The sequence below is a fragment of the Aotus nancymaae genome, unplaced genomic scaffold (genome assembly GCF_030222135.1).
Source record: "Aotus nancymaae isolate 86718 unplaced genomic scaffold, 86718_ANA_hifiasm-v0.15.2.pri h1tg000011l, whole genome shotgun sequence".
In the NCBI taxonomy this organism is placed as follows: domain Eukaryota; kingdom Metazoa; phylum Chordata; class Mammalia; order Primates; family Aotidae; genus Aotus; species Aotus nancymaae.
This window is the reverse complement of record NW_026988422.1, coordinates 87,203,062-87,219,964: the sequence shown is the minus strand read 5'-3', so window position 1 is coordinate 87,219,964 and position 16,903 is coordinate 87,203,062. Positions and strand designations below refer to the sequence as shown.

The following is a 16,903-nucleotide window of genomic DNA, read 5'->3' as shown; positions in this document are numbered from 1 at the left end:
CTTTATCTGACTCATTCTTTGATCTATTTAATTTTCATTGGTTTGGTTCATGGAAGCCCTGGCTAAAGAACGTATTCCAAACTTTTGGTATTATCCTCCTAATAGTCGTAATAGTAGTCTCCCTGGTACACTGTATTCTCTCAAAAGTTTTAAATGTTTACATACAGCCATCTATAAAATGCCAGCTGAGTGTGGTGGCTCACACTTGTAATCCCAGCACTTTGGGAGCCTGAGGCAGGAGGATCACTTGTGTCCTGTCTGGACAACACAGCAAGAGCCTGGGCAACACAGTGAGGTCCCTGTCTCCACAAAAAAATAAAAAATTAGCTGAGTGTGGTGGCACACACCTGTAGTCTCAGCCACTTGGGAGGCTGAGGTGGGAGGATTGCTTGAGCCTGGGAGGTTGAGGCCGCAGTGAGCCATGATCATGTCACTGCACTCCAGCCTGAGTGACAGAACAAGACCTTGTCTCAAAAATAAATTTTAAAAAATGTCAGTCACTCCTTCACTTAAAACAGCAAAACCTAAAAAAAAAATTAAAAATTAAAAGTGTGACCATGAAAAACACCATAGCCCATAAATAACATGAGACTAAAAACCCAAAATGACCAAAATGACAGTAACTGAGAGTGGCACTAAAGCCCCAAGTTTTGGTCACACTCTCATCTAAGTAAAACCTGACCAAAAGGAGGAAATTGTTAAACAAAATAACGAGAGGCTATTGTTTTGGACTAAATTCGGACACTAGGCTTCAACAGAGCAGGCTAATCCAAAATGAAGTCACTCATACTAAATGAAAATAATCAAACTAAAACTTCTAAAAAAAAAAAACACGGATAGATGCTAAAACAGACCAACTTGTTTTCTTCTATTAATAAAAACAAAAAATCCCAACACACAGAGGTCCCCTCCACTCTAACCCTTACAAAAAGTAACTTAAAGTCCTTGTTGCCACCTGACAAAACTCACTGTTCTGCTATTTCCCAGTGAGACTTGAGACCAAATAAACACATTTACAATGGTGACAAAGTGACATTAATGCCTAAGGTTTTGGTCAACCTCTTAATCTTGACAGGTTGACCAAAGGGGAAAATTGTTAAATTGAGCTTAGCCTAAAGATACCTCCTTACACATTTTAAGTTAAGCTTAAAAGTCCCTCTGCACATAGTAAACTGTAACCTAACTAGATGTGTGAACAGACTATACCCACTCTTATGCCAGTCACCAAGTTTCAGCCGATCAAAGGCAACCAACTGCTCAAATCGCGCCCAGCTGTAATCAACGTGGCCATTTCTGTACCTCGCTTCCATTTTCTACGTGTCACTTTCCTCTTTCTGTCCATAAATCTTCCTTGACCATGCAACAGCACCAGAGTCTCTCTAAACCTCTTCTGGTTCAGGGGCAGCCCCATTTGCAAATTGTTCTTTAAAACTCTGTTAAATTTGTCTAAAATTTTTTTCTTTTCTTTTTTTTTCCAAAACAGTATCTCACTCTAGTCACCCAGGCTGGAGTGCAGTGGCGCAACCATGGCTCACTGCATCAACCTCCCAGGCTCAATCAATCCTCCCACCTCAGACTCCTGAGTAGCCGGGAGTACAGGCACACGCCATCATCCCTGGCTAATTTTTGTATTTTTTATAGAGATAAGGTTTTGCCATGTTGCCCATGCTGATCTCAAACTCCTGGACTCAAGCAATCTGCCCACCTCATTCTCCCAAAGTGCTGAGATTACAAGAATGAGCCACTGTGTCTAACCAAAAAAAAATTTTTAACAGTGGTGCTGGCAAGGGTATGGAAAAATAGATCTCACACATTGCTGATGGAATGTAAAATAACACAGCCACCATGGAACAAGTTTGCAGTAGTTTCTTATAAAACTAAACAGATTTACCACATGACCCAGTAATTATATTCTTGGGTTTTTATACCAGAGGAATGAGAAAACTTATGGCCACACCAAAACCTGTACACGAATCTTCACAGCTGCTTTATTCTTATGGCAAGAATTGGAAAAACCTCAAATGTCCTTAAACAGGTAAATGTTCAGTGGAATACTCCTTAGTAATAAAAAGAAATGAACCACCGATACATGCAGCTTGTACTGGCTTAGATGGCTCCTAAGAACATTATGGTAAGTAGAAAAACCCAATCTCAAAAGGTCACATACTGCATGATTCCATTTTCTAACATCCCGGAAATGACAAAGCTGCAGAGATGAAGATGGGTCACTAGCTGGCAGGCAGAATGTTCAGGGCAGGTATGGCTGCGAGGGAGCAGCACAGGGCCACCCCTGCACAGCAGTGGGACAGGATAGTTCTGTGTTCTCATCACAGTAGTGGTTACACAAACCTACACATGGGATCAAACTGCAGAGAACCACACACACAGTACATGTAAAACTGTGAAACAAGGTATATACTGACACAGTGTAACAGTGTAACAGTGTTTCCTGGTTGACTGTACTTATAAAGATGTCCCATTCCAGGGGAAGATGAAGGAAGGATTCAAGGGAATCTATGTACTATCTTTGCAATATCTTGTAAAGGAAGAAATTTTATAATAAATATATTTCTAATTATAGAAATTTTGAACATACAAAAGGTAGACAAGAGATAAAACTCCTAGAATCCCAAGACTGATCCAAAGATAACCACTTTTAACATTTTTGTATATTTATTTCTAGTCATTTTTAAAGCATAGTTTTTTGGTAAGTTTAAGGGAGAAAGAGGGTAAACATAGTGAGGTGATTACAGCTTAATATCCTTTTTTCTCTTAAGTTTATAATAATATGTAACTTGACATAAGGTTTTTCCAAAGTGATGAGAGACAGAGTCTCACTCTGTCTCCCAGGCTGGAGTGCAGTATGAGCGATCTCAGCTCACTTCAGCCTCCACCTCCCAGGCTCAAGTGATACTCCCACTTCACCCTCCTGAGTACCTGGGACCACAGCATGAGTATGCACCACCAGGCCCAGCTAATCTTTTGTGTTTCTGGTAGAGATGGAGTTTTGCCACGTTGTCCAAGCTGGTCTCGAACGCCTAAGCTCAGGCAATCTACCCACCTCGGTCTCTCAGAGTACTAGAATTACAGGTATGGCCACCACACCTGGCCTCTGTGACCATATTTTAACGGGTGCTTAGTCATTCTCTTAACCCCTCTCTAGCCGAGTCATTTCAGGGGAGGCAATATAACAAAAAGGTTCAGAATGTAGACCAATGCCAGATTTCTGGGTTCAAACCTCATTCCCATCTCTTCCTAGTATAACCTTGAGCAAGCTACTATTCCTATGTGTCTCAGCTGCTTCACTAAGAAATGAGAATCTTAATTAGCATACTATGTACACACTTACCTCACAGGGTTGTTAGGAAGATTAAATGAATCAATAAAATATTTAGAAGAATGTCTGGCATATGGTAAACATTCAATCAATGTTGCCTTTATTATGTTGGGGGGTGTATTTAGTATTCTGTATTCTTGAAATCGTCTTTTATCTACCCTTCCCAAAAGGTTCTCTAAAAAACAAACAAAAAAATAAGCCACTTCTCAGTCTGCACTGAGAACACTGTCCCCTGAAATCGGTTCTTGTCACAGGTGATCTTAACAACCTGTCCCAGGTATGCCAAGAATATACCTCCACTGTGGTCAAAGCATCCCAAGACCCAAAAAGTGACCCCACACCCTCATCTTTGCCCAGTGATACATGCGGTTGATACAGCAAATCTGGAACTCTCTGCGAAACCACTTCAGGAAAACTAACCCTAGGAAGATCAAAGTTAAACAGAAATCAGATCATCAAAAATTACTGAAGTGGGCCAGGCATGGCAGCTCACATCTGTAATCTCAGAACTTTGGTAGGCTTGAGGCGGGCGGATCACCTCAGGCCGGGAGCTCGAGACCAGCCTGGCCAACATGGAGACCCCATCTCTACTAAGAATACAAAAATCAGCTGGGCATGGTGATGTGCACCTGTAATCCCAGCTACTCAGGAGGCTGAGGCAAGGGAATTGCTTGAACCTGGGAGGCAGAGGTTGCAGTGAGACAAAAATCACACCACTGTACTCCAGCCTGGGCGACAAGAGCAAGACTCCATCTCAAAAAAAAAAAAAATTACTGAAGTGATCCACTTGGTTTCCATAGTTCTTCACCAATAATTGCTTAATTTCACTTTGGGAAAAAATATAGTGTCAGGATGATGGGGTTTATCCATTATGTACAAAGACCTCATGCATTAGAAGAGAGGAGAAGCATGGATTTAAATGGACTCTCTGACAAATATGGGAAGCCATTGCTAAAAACTTAAAACTAGTTCCAAGAAAGAAAATAGCTGAGTAAACATAAAAGTGCAAAAAAAGAATATATTTTTAAAAAACACCTGAATGTGCCACTGAGTCACCACTGACTCGCGATTGTGCTTTAACACAAATGTCTTACCTTTTCTCTGATTACAGCTGGTTTTAGAGGCCCAACTCAATCGCAGACTCTGATAATTAGTATCTTCATCACAGACCAGTGTTCTAGTTAAACAAAAATCTATAACTGCCATTAAAAAAAAGGGAATGTAAACACCACGCTAATAAGAAATCATTGCATAAAACATCACAATGCATAATGATAAGCCCATTTGAAACACGCAGCCATAAGAACTAGTAGACAGGCAGAAACGTCTGGCCGCACACTGACCGCTCCTTCTGCCCGGGACAGGGAGCTGGTGGTCACACCCTTTCTTGCTGACTATTGGGAGTCTCTGGGTGTAAAGAATGGCCTACCTGGACTGCACCCAAAAGAGTAACGTTCTCCAAAAGAGCACCATTACAACAGCAGTACAGAAGAGCAACTGATGCACGGGACTACCAGAATTCAAATCCCGCATCTATGTGTGTGCCTGTGGGCGGTTCTGGGTGTCTGGGTACGTGTGCGTCTGTTTGGATGGGTGTGTGTGTCTGCATGTGTGCATCTGTATGTGTGAGTGTGTGTGCGTGTGCCTGGCTGGATAAGCTGCCGACTATCTCTGTGCTTTGCTCTCCTCATTGGTGGCCTGCCTCCTCCCCTCTACCACCCCTTTCCCCTCACACAGCCTAAGCACTGGGGATCTCCCGTTGGCAACACTCGCTCCCCTAGGCCACCTCTTCACTTACTGCCCCATTTCCTCTACCCCACTACAGCAAAGCACCTGTGGAATGTTGTCTGCCACCACTGGTTCTGGGTTCACCTCTTCCCATTCTTTCTTGAGCCCATTCCAAGCAGATACTTGCTTCCACCAAAGCTGCTCTCGTCAAGGTCACTGACAACAGCCCGCTGGGTGCTCCCCCTGACCCCCCATGGGCATCTGATGCACTCCTCCACTCCATCCCCTCAAGACCCTTTCCCACTGGGTGTCTAGGCCTCTGTGCTCACTGGCTTTCCTCCCACTGCCCTGGAGGCCCCTCTGCAGCTCTTATTGCCCACCTTTAAACACCAGGGCCACCCTCCCTCTGTGCATTTCCAGAAGAGCTCGGCCAGGTTCCTAGCTTCCAACGTTAGTCACTGGCTGATGCCCCCGCCACCCGCTCCCTGGCCCTGGTCTCCAGGCTCACACAGCCAGTTTCTTCCACGACACCTCCATCTGAGTATCTAATTGACCTGTACCTGAAATTATAAAGACCTTTTTACCTGCCGAGCATCTCTCTCTCTCACCAGGATATAGCAGCCAAGAGGACTGGACTTTGTCTTATTCACCAGTGTACTGCCAGCATTGAGAAGAGTGCCTGGCACATGCATTAGGTTTTCAAATATAAATTATTGAATGTAGAAAACTCATTGATTAAGCAATTTCACAAAGTAATCAGAGACACATTTGCAGAAGACCAGATGACAAAGTGGCCTGCTCCAGAGTTGACATGGTGTCCTGCTAAGCAACCTTCAGAACTGAGATGGCCTGAGCTCTTCCCCACACCTGCCTCCCTCCAGTCACAGAACTCCATCTGGCAGTCCCAAAGCTGTTTCTCACAAGCCCCAGTGGAATACCCTGAATACTTCCTGCAACCCAGCTTGCCCTAAAGCATGAAATGGTGTACTCAGAGGAGGTGGTGGTGAATCGAGTATGGGAGAAACCACGTAAACCTACTTTCCTAAATTTTGTCTTCCAAAATGGGAAGAGATGGGGAGGAAGAGAAGAACAATTCCTGAGTGAGGTGAATAAGCCAATAAATACAGTACCATAGTTTATGCCAGGAGGTGAAGCGGAGAAGTATCTTACCGTATTTGACATCTGGAACTGTGACAGAACTCTCTGCAATATTGGTGGACAGAATAATCTGTTAAACATCAAAGAAAAAAAGCTGACGTTCCTACTATATTCTGGACATCATTAGGCAAAGTTTTAAAAAATGCAAAAATTATTTTAAAGCTTCTGAATGTAAATACTGAACTCGGATTTCAAAATTAGCCATTTTTCTATTTTATACACACCACAACTCATCAAGAAGCCCCTGATGAATGGAAAACCAGCCACATACAACACAGCAGGAGCTTAAACACAGGCAGACAAGACACAGGCAAAGAGAGCTGTTCCTGACCGCTGCTATGGTAGCTGCTATGCTAGGGTGGAGAGGGGTCCAGGAATTGCCCCAGGGCAAAAGGCATAACCAGGTTTCTAGAAGAAGGGTTATAGCTTGTACTTGCCCTAGAATACCACCCAAGGCTGCCCCTGGGGATTCCAAAGCAATCAAGGGGAATAGGCTGTCAGCTCAGGGTCCCTGATCACCTCAAGCAGCTCTAGAAGGGTCTTGTTAAAACAACTCCATCATTCACACATAATATGAGATTTTGAAAATCCTCGTGAAGCGGCACCTAGAATATGGCTACTAACTAGAGTCACCAGAGTGGTTTCAGGGACGTCAGATCAGTCCCAAAGTTGGAGAAACGCTAAAGAAGAATTAAAAGGTATCACAATTCCTGAATTGAGGAAATAAAAAAATCTTAGCTTTTTAGCAAACTGATTTACAAAATAAAACACAAAACTAAACAACGTATCTGGCTCATTAGGTAAATTTTTTTGTTTTTTGTTTTTTGAGACAGAGTTTCACTCTGTTGCCCAGGCTGGAGTGCGGTGACATGGTCTCAGCTCACTGCAACCTCCGTCTCCTGGGTTCAAGCAATTCTTCTGCCTCAGCCTCCCAAGTAACTGGGACTACAGATGTGCACCACCACGCCTGGCTAACTTTTGTATTTTTAGTAGAGACGCGGTTTCACCATATTGGCCAGGCTGGTCTCAAACTCCTGAGCTTGTGATCTGTCCGTCTCGTCCTCCCAAAGTGCTGGAATTACAGGCATAAGCCACCATGCCCGGCCAAGGTACCTATTTAAGTGACTAACCACCAAGTACAGAATACACTGCTGAAATGTGAAACTTTTTTCTTTTATTCATTTTACTTTTTGAGACAGAGTCTTGTTCTGTCAACCAGGCTGGAGTGCATTGGTGTGCTCTTGGCTCACTGCAGCCTCGACCTCACAGACACAAGCCTCCCACCTCAGCCTCCCAAGTAGCTGGGACTACTGATGTGTGCCACAACACCCAGGTAATCTGTATATTTTTTGTAGAGACAGGGGTTTCACCATGCCACCCGGGCTGGTCTCAAACTCCTGAACTCAAACAATTCACCCACCTCAGCCTCCCAAACTGCTGGAAACATAGGCATGATGCACAACACCTGGGAAATTTTTTTTCATGAGTAGAGTCTCTAAGGAAAATTTACCTAAAGTGCTCAGAACTTGTCTTCCCAGTTTTCCTACCTTTCTGTACCCAGGCACTGGACTTAAAAATATATTATTCTGTTCTTCTAAAGCCACACTTGAATGAAGTGGATAGACCTGCAACCTAAGAAATTACTAAAATAAAACATCCATAAAGAATAGATATACATGAGATACAAAAATAAATACTGAGATAATTAAAATTATTAAAGACAGAAACAATGCAATGGTTTAGAAGTAAGAATACAGCTATATCATTTTCAACATACCTTTTATGAACCAGGTTGGTGAGAAGTTCATGCATATAGTTTATTTCAGCCAGACCTGGGGAAGGAAAAAGTAGAAGAGGGAAATAAACACGTTTGTATTTACTGCTAGACATCAACCTTTAAATTGAAATGGTATATCTTTCAAAGAAGGCCCTACCAGTTTGACTTTTTTATCCTCTTTGCCTAAATATGCCAGAAATACAAGTAAAAGTACACAGTGACATTGATTAGTAGTAACTCAAAAATATGGGGAAAAACCATATTTTTCCAGTTTTCCTTTACACAGTAGTGATTCCCTGTGGGTGTTGGCTGTATGATAATTTTTATATTTTTCCCCCCAGATTTTACAAATTTTCTATAATAAGCATGCAAAATCTTTACAATCAAAAAATATCATTTTTAAAGTCTTGGTCATGAGGATGTGCTAAACCATTTCTAACAGGCCTCCGCCTGTCTGCTGAAAGCTAGGCTAGCATGTGCTTTTGCCTCACCCTGATTCTCAAATCTGAGTCTGTTATGGGTTGAACTGTGTCCCCTAAAAAGACGTATTGAAGTCCTAACCTCAGTAATCTGGAATGTGGAGTTATTTCGATAGAGTCATTGCAGATGTAATTAGTTAAGATGAAGTTATATTAAGATGAAGGCCACAGGGTGGGCCCTTCATCCAAAACGACTGGTGTCCATACAAGAAGGGAAGAGGCGCAGACACACAGGGAATGCCGTGTGACCACAGGGACAGGAGTGATGCAGCCACAGGTCAGGGAGCACCAGGGACTGACGGCCACTACTAGGAGCTGGAAGGAGAAAGAGGCTCAGAAAGAGCATGGCCCTTCTGACAACTTGATTTTGAACACTTAGCCTCCAAACCAGGAAGAGAATAAATGACTTCTTTTATGCCACTTCGTTGCAGCAGCCCTAGAAAACTAATACAGAACTGTTCATAAGAGATCAGTTAACACATAAACATGTATCAAACTTGAATTCACATGAACATATTAAAAAGACAGCAGTCCTAAATGTAAAATATCACTTATAAATATTTTCTTCAGCCAATGTTTAGCAGGTAAAAACTTATTTATCAGCCAGGAGCAGTGGCTCACGCCTGTAATCCCAACACTTTGGGAGGCCGAGGCAGGTCGATCACTTGAGCCTGACAACATAGCCTTGGCAACATAGTGAAACCCTGTCTCTACAAAAAAATACCAAAAAAAAAAAAAAAAAAAAATTGGCCACACATAAGGGTGCACGTCCACAGTCCCAGATACTTGAGAGGCTGAGGTGGAACTATCACTTCACCCCAGGAGGTAAAGGCTACAGGGAGTCAGGGTCACACCACTATACTCCAGCCTGGGCAACGGAGCAAGACGCTTTCTAAAAATAAATAAATAAAAATAATAAAAAGTATTTGTCTCATGTTAGGTAATCTTAAGCTAGTATCAACATGGCTCTACTTTGGTGATTTTTTTCCCTCTTACTACAATATTATCGACTACAGTAGTCATTTGATAAACATTTTCCAGGGCAAATATAACACCACCCCACTGTCAGCTAACAGCTGCTCCCTGCATGTGAACAAATCCTTGTTGCCTAAGCAAAACATGACAAAAGTCTGAAACTCACGTTGCATTCCAAAATTAAATAAGCGATTTTCATTGCATGTTTTTCATTCTCTATTACTGTAAGAACAAATCCGCTCATGCTCTATGTATTACAACAGAAATATCTGAATTATTGTTATAATGTTTCATCAAGCTATACCACTTGATTAAAAAATCAAGTAATTTTGAAAAAGTACAATTCAACATAAATTCATCTTTTCAGAAAGGTATTTTAAAAGCCTGTTTTCTCAAACACTGAGGAAGCAACTCAAGGATGACTCTAATGATTCTCATGGTATTAACGGTATGTTTTACTATTACTAAGTAAGTTTTCAAGGCAAACTGATGAGTCACCTCATATTTATAACCATGTATGCAAAATGTAAATTTAACAAAGCCAAATATTTTACTGGAAATTTTGAAGGTGGCAAGACTGCCTTCAAAAAGATGAACTTTGGCTGGGCATGGTGGTGCCTGCCTGTAATCCCAGCTATTCGGGAGGCTGAGGTAGAAGAATCGCTTGAATCCACAAGGCGGAGGTTGCAGTGAGCCGAGATTGCGTCACTGTACTCTAGCCGGGGCAACAGAGAGAGACTGTCTTAAAAAACAACAACGACGACAAAATTTTGAACTCTTAATTATTAATAAGAAATATTTTTAGAAATACAAGGGTTATAATAAAAAGCCAAACTGAAAGTTACATTTGTTCACATGTTCAAAGTGTAAAAAGAATAAAGCCCTGTGGAGAATAGCATTTTCATAATCTGCATTAGGCACAAACTTAGCCTCTCTCCAGAGTATTATGATTCCAAGTCACAAAATTATGACACTCTTACCTGGCAAAAACACCAACACGCTGCTTCGCTCCGACACAAACTGGGCAACTGCCCAGGCCTTCTTCCTGTTAAAAATGTAATGTGCACAAATATTAACAAAGGCTATAGCAGCTACTGCTTCTCTACAATCTTAATATTACAAGCTTTTAATCCTGAAGGGCTCGTACAGTCATCCAAAGTAATGCTCTTCATTTTGCCTAAGAAAACATAGAAGCCTAAAGAGATGAGAAACATCCAAGGCCCCATGGTCATTCAGGGGACCTTAAGCCTTTTGATTCATTATTTTCTCCTATCAAAACTTACCATCTGCAGAAGTTTTCCTTGAAATTTAGTTATTGTAATCCAGAACTTCAAAGTAAAAATCATTTAAAATAACTACAAGCAAAAGTTAAACTTTCAGGAGTCTAAACTACTATTAGAAAGAATTTGTACAGACCAAAATCTCAAATCATCTACTCGCCTCCCTGCCACTGTCAATATATTTACTTTTGTGTGAATTTAGAACTTTCACTCCTTCATAAACCTGTGAGCCCTTCCTACATGCCAGGCCCTTCTCTGTGCAGTCAGGATACAGCAGTAACAAGACAGACAAGCTCCCTGCTCTTTGGAGCTTACATTCTAACTGGAGAGACAGACAAGAAACAAGAAACAGGCAAGGCACCTTCAGTTTAGCAGTAAGACCTAAAAGAAACACACGGGAAACACGATAAGCAGTGCTAAGGGAGGGTATGTGTGTGGAGTGCTCTCAGTAGGGTTGGCTGGGAGAGATCTCTCTGGAGAAGCAATGGGAGCTGAGGAGGTAGCCATGGAAAAGCCATGCAGTGTCAATTCAGGCAATGCCTGGGAACAGTCACTACAAAGGAGAAAGGGGTGTGAGGGGTAAACCAGCGTCCATGGTCACTGCTCCTGCTGCTCATCCATCTCTCCCTGTGAGCTGTTGAGATTTACTCAGGGTGGCTGGCAAAATGTTAGCAAAATATTAGGGAAATTATAGATTAGTCTCAAACCTTTTGGAAGGCAGAAAGGTTTTATTGGGACAGGTTAAAGGCAGCCGATCTGTTATGTTAGAGAAAAGATACGGATGATAAAAGGCTTTCCCAGTTTAAATCTATTTATCCCACCTCCCTTTGTTTACTCCTGTAAACTCTGTGCTCATCTGAGATGTTTATTACCACCTGCAGACGTTTGGCGTGCTATGATGGGTATTACATCAGGGTCACCACCTCGTCCCTATCTTTTTCCTAACATAATGGACCAGCTGCCCTCAACCTGTCCAATAAAACCTTTCGGCCTTCCAAAAGGTTTGAGACTAATGTATAACTTTCCCTAATATTTTGCTAATATTTTGCCAGCTACCCCGAATGAATCTCAACAGTGAGCCACACCTATGGCCTGAGGTGGCAACCACCACCATAAAAAACACAGGCCTGCTTTGTAGATGGGCCTGCATGGGATGCTGGCAATAGCCAGGGGTGAACACCCACTGCATCACAGCCCCACCCAGAGGAGAGGCTCACACATAGTGAGCGGGGAAGGGAGCTCTCCCAGTGAGCAGAGATCAGGCAGTCCATCTGGTGGTACCACTTCTTGTGGAAGGACACATGTCCATGAGATTGGGTTCACCCCAATCAACAGACAGAGGCTAACAGCTTGGTCAGCTGGTCACGGATGTGGAAATGACAAGATTGATAATAAGGAGATCTGATGTAGAGGTATCAATAAATGCCCACAAGGCAGTCACAGTAGAGGAGTCTTTCAGTCACCAGATGGGCAGGAGGCCCTGCCTGTGGACATGGGCCAGCCTCCTCCTCCAGTCCCCCTAGGGTTGGACGATGCAGAGTAGCCAGGTAGCAGGAATGAAGGCTTGCATACAAACTCAACACTTTCCAGAGATGAGGCTCATCTGGCTGCTACCACTGCTGAGTGCCAACCACACAACAGGAAGGACCAGTGCCCAGTCCCAAATATGGCACATTCCCTGGGGGACCAGCCCAACCAGCTGATGACAGGTTGATTCCAACATGAAGGAGATACTGATTCACCCTCATGTAAATAGATACAGATGCTATTCTGGATTCAGATCTGCCTTCTCTGCACCTAAAGCTTCTGTCATACCCCCATCCATGGACCAACAGATGCCTTTCTTGCTTCCATTGTTTCCTGCACAGCATGGCCTCCTGCCACAGTTTAGTGGTCAATGGACTCATGAAATTCAGTGGTATTACCATGCACCCAAAAGCAGCTGGCTTAAAAGAATGACGAAAATGCCTATTAAAGGCTCAGTTATTGTGCCAGTCCCACAGGAAGTCATAAATGCCATAAATAATGAAATTCAAAGACAAGGTAAAATCTTGAAAGCAGCAAGAGAAAAATGACATGCCACATACAAAGAAAACCCCAATAAGATTAACAGCTGAATTATCAGCAGAAACAATGGAAGTCAGAAAGCAGTGGGATGACACATTCAAAGTGCTCAAAGAAAAACAACTGTCAATCAAGATTCCTATATTCGCCGGGCGCGGTGGCTCAGGCCTGTAATCCCAGCACTTTGGGAGGCCGAGGCGGGTGGATCACGAGGTCAAGAGATAAGACCATCCTGGTCAACATGGTGAAATCCCGTCTCTACTAAAAATACAAAAAATTAGCTGGGGATGGTGGCGCGTGCCTGTAATCCCAGCTACTCGGGAGGCTGAGGCAGGAGAATTGCCTGAACCCAGGAGGCGGAGGTTGCGGTGAGCCGAGATCGCGCCATTGTACTCCAGCCTGGGTAACAAGAGCGAAACTCCATCTCAAAAAAAAAAGATTCCTATATTCAGTAAAACTCTCAACAATGAAGACTAAATAAAGACTGTCCTAGTTAAACAAAAAAATGAGAGCATTTCTTGGCAGCAGACCCACCTTACTAAAAATACTGATGGACGTTTTTTGTGCTGAAAACAGCTGACCCCAGAGAGTATTTCAAATCCACATGAACAAAGAAAGACAACTGGTAAAGGTAATTAGGTAATGACAAAGGATACTGTAAATACATATTTTGCCTCCTACCTTCTCCTTAGGTGATTTAAAAAGAAACTGTAAACAAAAATTAGCAGGGCATGGTGACACACGCCTGTAGTCCCAGCTACTCACAAGGCTGAGGTTGGAGAATCAACTGAGTCCAGAAGGTTGAGGCTGCAGTGAGCCATGATCACACCACTGCACTCCAGCCTGCTCAACACAGTGAGACCTTGCCTCAAAAAAAAAAAGTAAAATGCTACATTGCAAAATATGTATTAAATTCAAAAGAAAACAGTAAAAGAGAAACAGAGGAACAAAAGAACCATGAGATATACAGAAAGCGAAAAGCAAAATGGCCAAAAAAATTCTACTATATCAATGACAAAATTAAATGTCAATGGATTAAACAATCCAATCAAAAGGCAGAGATTGTTAGACTAATTTTAAAAAATATGGCCAGGCACAGTGGTTCACACGTGTAATCCCCAGCACTTTCACGAGGTCAAGAGATCAAGAGATTAAGACCATCCTGGCCAACATGGTGAAACCCTGTCTCTACTAAAAATACAAAAATTAGGTGGTAGTAGTGGCACACGCCTGTAGTCCCAGATACTCAGGAGGCTGAGGCAGGAGAATCACTTGAACCCAGGAGGTAAAGGCTGCAGTGAGCCAAGATCGTGCCACTGCACTCCAGTATGGGTGACAGAGCGAGACTCCATCTGAGGGGGAAGAAAAGATCCCACTCAGAATATGTTGTCTACAGGAGATATGCTTCAGATGCAAAGACACCAAGTAGGCTGAAAGTAAAAGAATGAAAAAATATATGTCACACAAACAGCAACTACAGAGAAGTGGAATGGCTATTCTAATACACAAAATATGTCTTCAAATTAACTGTCATAAAAGATGAGGGGCATTTTACAATGATAAAAGGATGAATCAGTCAGGAAGATATAACAGGTATGAACATATATGCACCTAACAGCAGAGAACCAAAATACATAAAGCAAAAACTGACAGAAAAGACTGAAGAAATAGGCAATTCAGTAATAACTGTTGAGGACATCAATACCTCATTTCAACAACATACAGAGCAACCAGGCAGAAGAGCAAAAGGAAGCAGAAGACCTGACCAACACTGTAAGTCAACTAAACCAAAAATACATCTATAGACACTCCATCCAACAACAACAGAATGACATTATTCTCAAGTGCATATGGAATATTCTCCAGGACAGTCTACGTGCTAGGCATACAACAAAGCTTGATAAATTTTAAAAAACAGAAATCATATAAAATATGTTCTCCAAATACAATAGAATGAAATTCAAAATGTGTAACAGGAAAAATTGGGGGAAATTCACAAATACGTGCAAATTAAACACACTGCTAAAAAACCAACAGGCCAAAGAAAAAAATCAAAATAGAAATTAGAAAATACTTTGAGATGAATGACAATGAAGACACAACATAGCAGAACTCATGGGACATAGTTAAAGCAGAACTTAGCAGAAAATATGGAAGGTGAATGAATAAACTGTGGTATATCCAGACAATGGAATTTAGCACTAAAAAGAAAAGAGCTATCTAAGTCACAAGAAGACATAAAGGAAGCTAAATACACATTACTAAGTAGAAGAAGCCAACATGTAAAGGATACATACTGTATAATTCCAACTACATACCATCCTGGAAAAGGCAAAACTATGGAGACAGATGTAGTGAAATTAGTACTGTAAAGGCTAAATCATATGGTATATGATTTTTTTGTTTTGAGATGGGAGTCTTGCTCTGTCTCCAGGTTGAAGCACAGTGGTGTGATCTCGGGTTACTGGAACCTCTGCTTCCCAGGTTCAAGTGATTCCCCTGCCTCAGCCTCCCAAGTAGCTGAGACTCCAGGTGCACAACACCATGACCAGCTAATTTTTGGTATTTTAGTAGAGACAGGGTTTTACCATGTTGGCCAGGATGGTCTTGATCTCCTGACCTGGTAATCTGCCCACCTCGGCCTCCCAAAGTGCTGGGATTATAGGCATGAGCCATTGCGTCCAGCTGATATTTTTAAAATTATAGACTCTACCCACTACTTATAACCTTAAACTGTTTCTCAGGGAAAATGTTCCAGTTTTCAAAGAACTAGCTTAATGAATAAACAGCTAGATTACAGAAGGAGATTGCTTAGGGTCAAGAATATGTCTTTTGATAGTAAATACTAGCATTTCAATTGTAAATGAAAACAAACACAAGTAAAGCGTTTCAACGGTTTCTACTAATGTAGGACTTAAAGTTTTCAGTTTTACCCCAGCATTATGAATTAGACTCCTATATATCTGGAAAAACTATCTTCAGCCTATAAATCCTAGCTTTTAAAACTATCAGTTCTAAAACTGCACTCAGCATGGCTTTGACTATTTAAAATAGAAATATCCAATTAAAAAATTCCAAATACTAACTTGATTTAAAAGTATATACAGTAACTACTGAAAACATACCTATAGTTACACCTTCTTACAAAAACACTAAGAAGTTTCCAAATGAGTAATTTTTTAAAATCACATATACATTTAAAGTGCGTTACCAACTGAAGTGTCTCTTACCCACTCTCCTTCATATCCAAGTCATCAAACATCTGAATGAGAGAGATAGCAACCTCATATATATCCTTAGTTATCACGGGTTCCTCCAGGAGATGATGAGAGAGCTAAAAACAGTAAAAGTAAAAAGTCACAATACCAAAATAGGATTACAGAAGAAAACTGGGGTTGAATGGGAGTGGCTCTGTTAGTACAATACTGTAACAAATTCTCCAAATAAAAGTTCCTGATTTTTATTGGCAGTAATGTCTGAACACGTGTCGTGTGCCAAGCACTGCTCAGGACAGCAGACACACAGAGTACCATATTTATCAACCTCCTCCCCCAGTCACCAGAGCAAGGGCCCAGACATGAACAGGCAGCATGTCTGGCAGGATGTTTATTTTGAAAACATCGATTAAGTCACACCAAATGTCTATAGAACCCAGGAGGAGTTCCCAATCTCAAAGCCAGTGCCCTTCCCTCTGTCAAACCCCTACCTTGAAGAGCCCTAAGATTTCCCTAAGACTTCATGTGTGAAAAGTAACCTTGAATATCAAAAGTACCAGAAAACCATAACATCACATCCATACCTACCAATGTCTGGTGATGACATAACCACATGATCAAGTATCCATCTGCCAAGGTTTAAGGTTCCCTGACTACTTTTAATTGTCTATTAAAGCAAAGGTCCCAAGACCAGATCATGTAAATTTGCCCCTCAGGCACTGCTACCAAACACTGAGCACCAAGCACAAGTGGCAAACTCCCCAAGTCAGGCTGTGCATTAGTCCATCTTCACACTGCTGATAAAGACATAACCAAGACTAGGCAATTTACAAAAGAAACAGATTTAATGGACTTACAGATCCATGTCGCTGGGGAAACTCTCACAATCA

The 16,903-nt window shown here is 41.9% G+C and overlaps 1 protein-coding gene across 1 annotated transcript in view; it reads right to left on the bottom strand.

The window, feature by feature from the left end:
• The window catches only part of TDRD9 (tudor domain containing 9), a 139,357-nt gene that overhangs the window by 53,711 nt on the left and 68,743 nt on the right, over positions 1–16,903 (bottom strand). Inside the window, exons 8-13 of the mRNA XM_064374513.1 lie at positions 16,029–16,132; positions 10,435–10,499; positions 8,001–8,055; positions 7,771–7,855; positions 6,236–6,293; positions 4,432–4,536 (exon numbers count right to left, since the gene is read on the bottom strand). Of these exons, the coding sequence (XP_064230583.1) occupies positions 4,432–4,536; positions 6,236–6,293; positions 7,771–7,855; positions 8,001–8,055; positions 10,435–10,499; positions 16,029–16,132 (472 nt within the window). The remainder of the gene's footprint in view (positions 1–4,431; positions 4,537–6,235; positions 6,294–7,770; positions 7,856–8,000; positions 8,056–10,434; positions 10,500–16,028; positions 16,133–16,903) is intronic.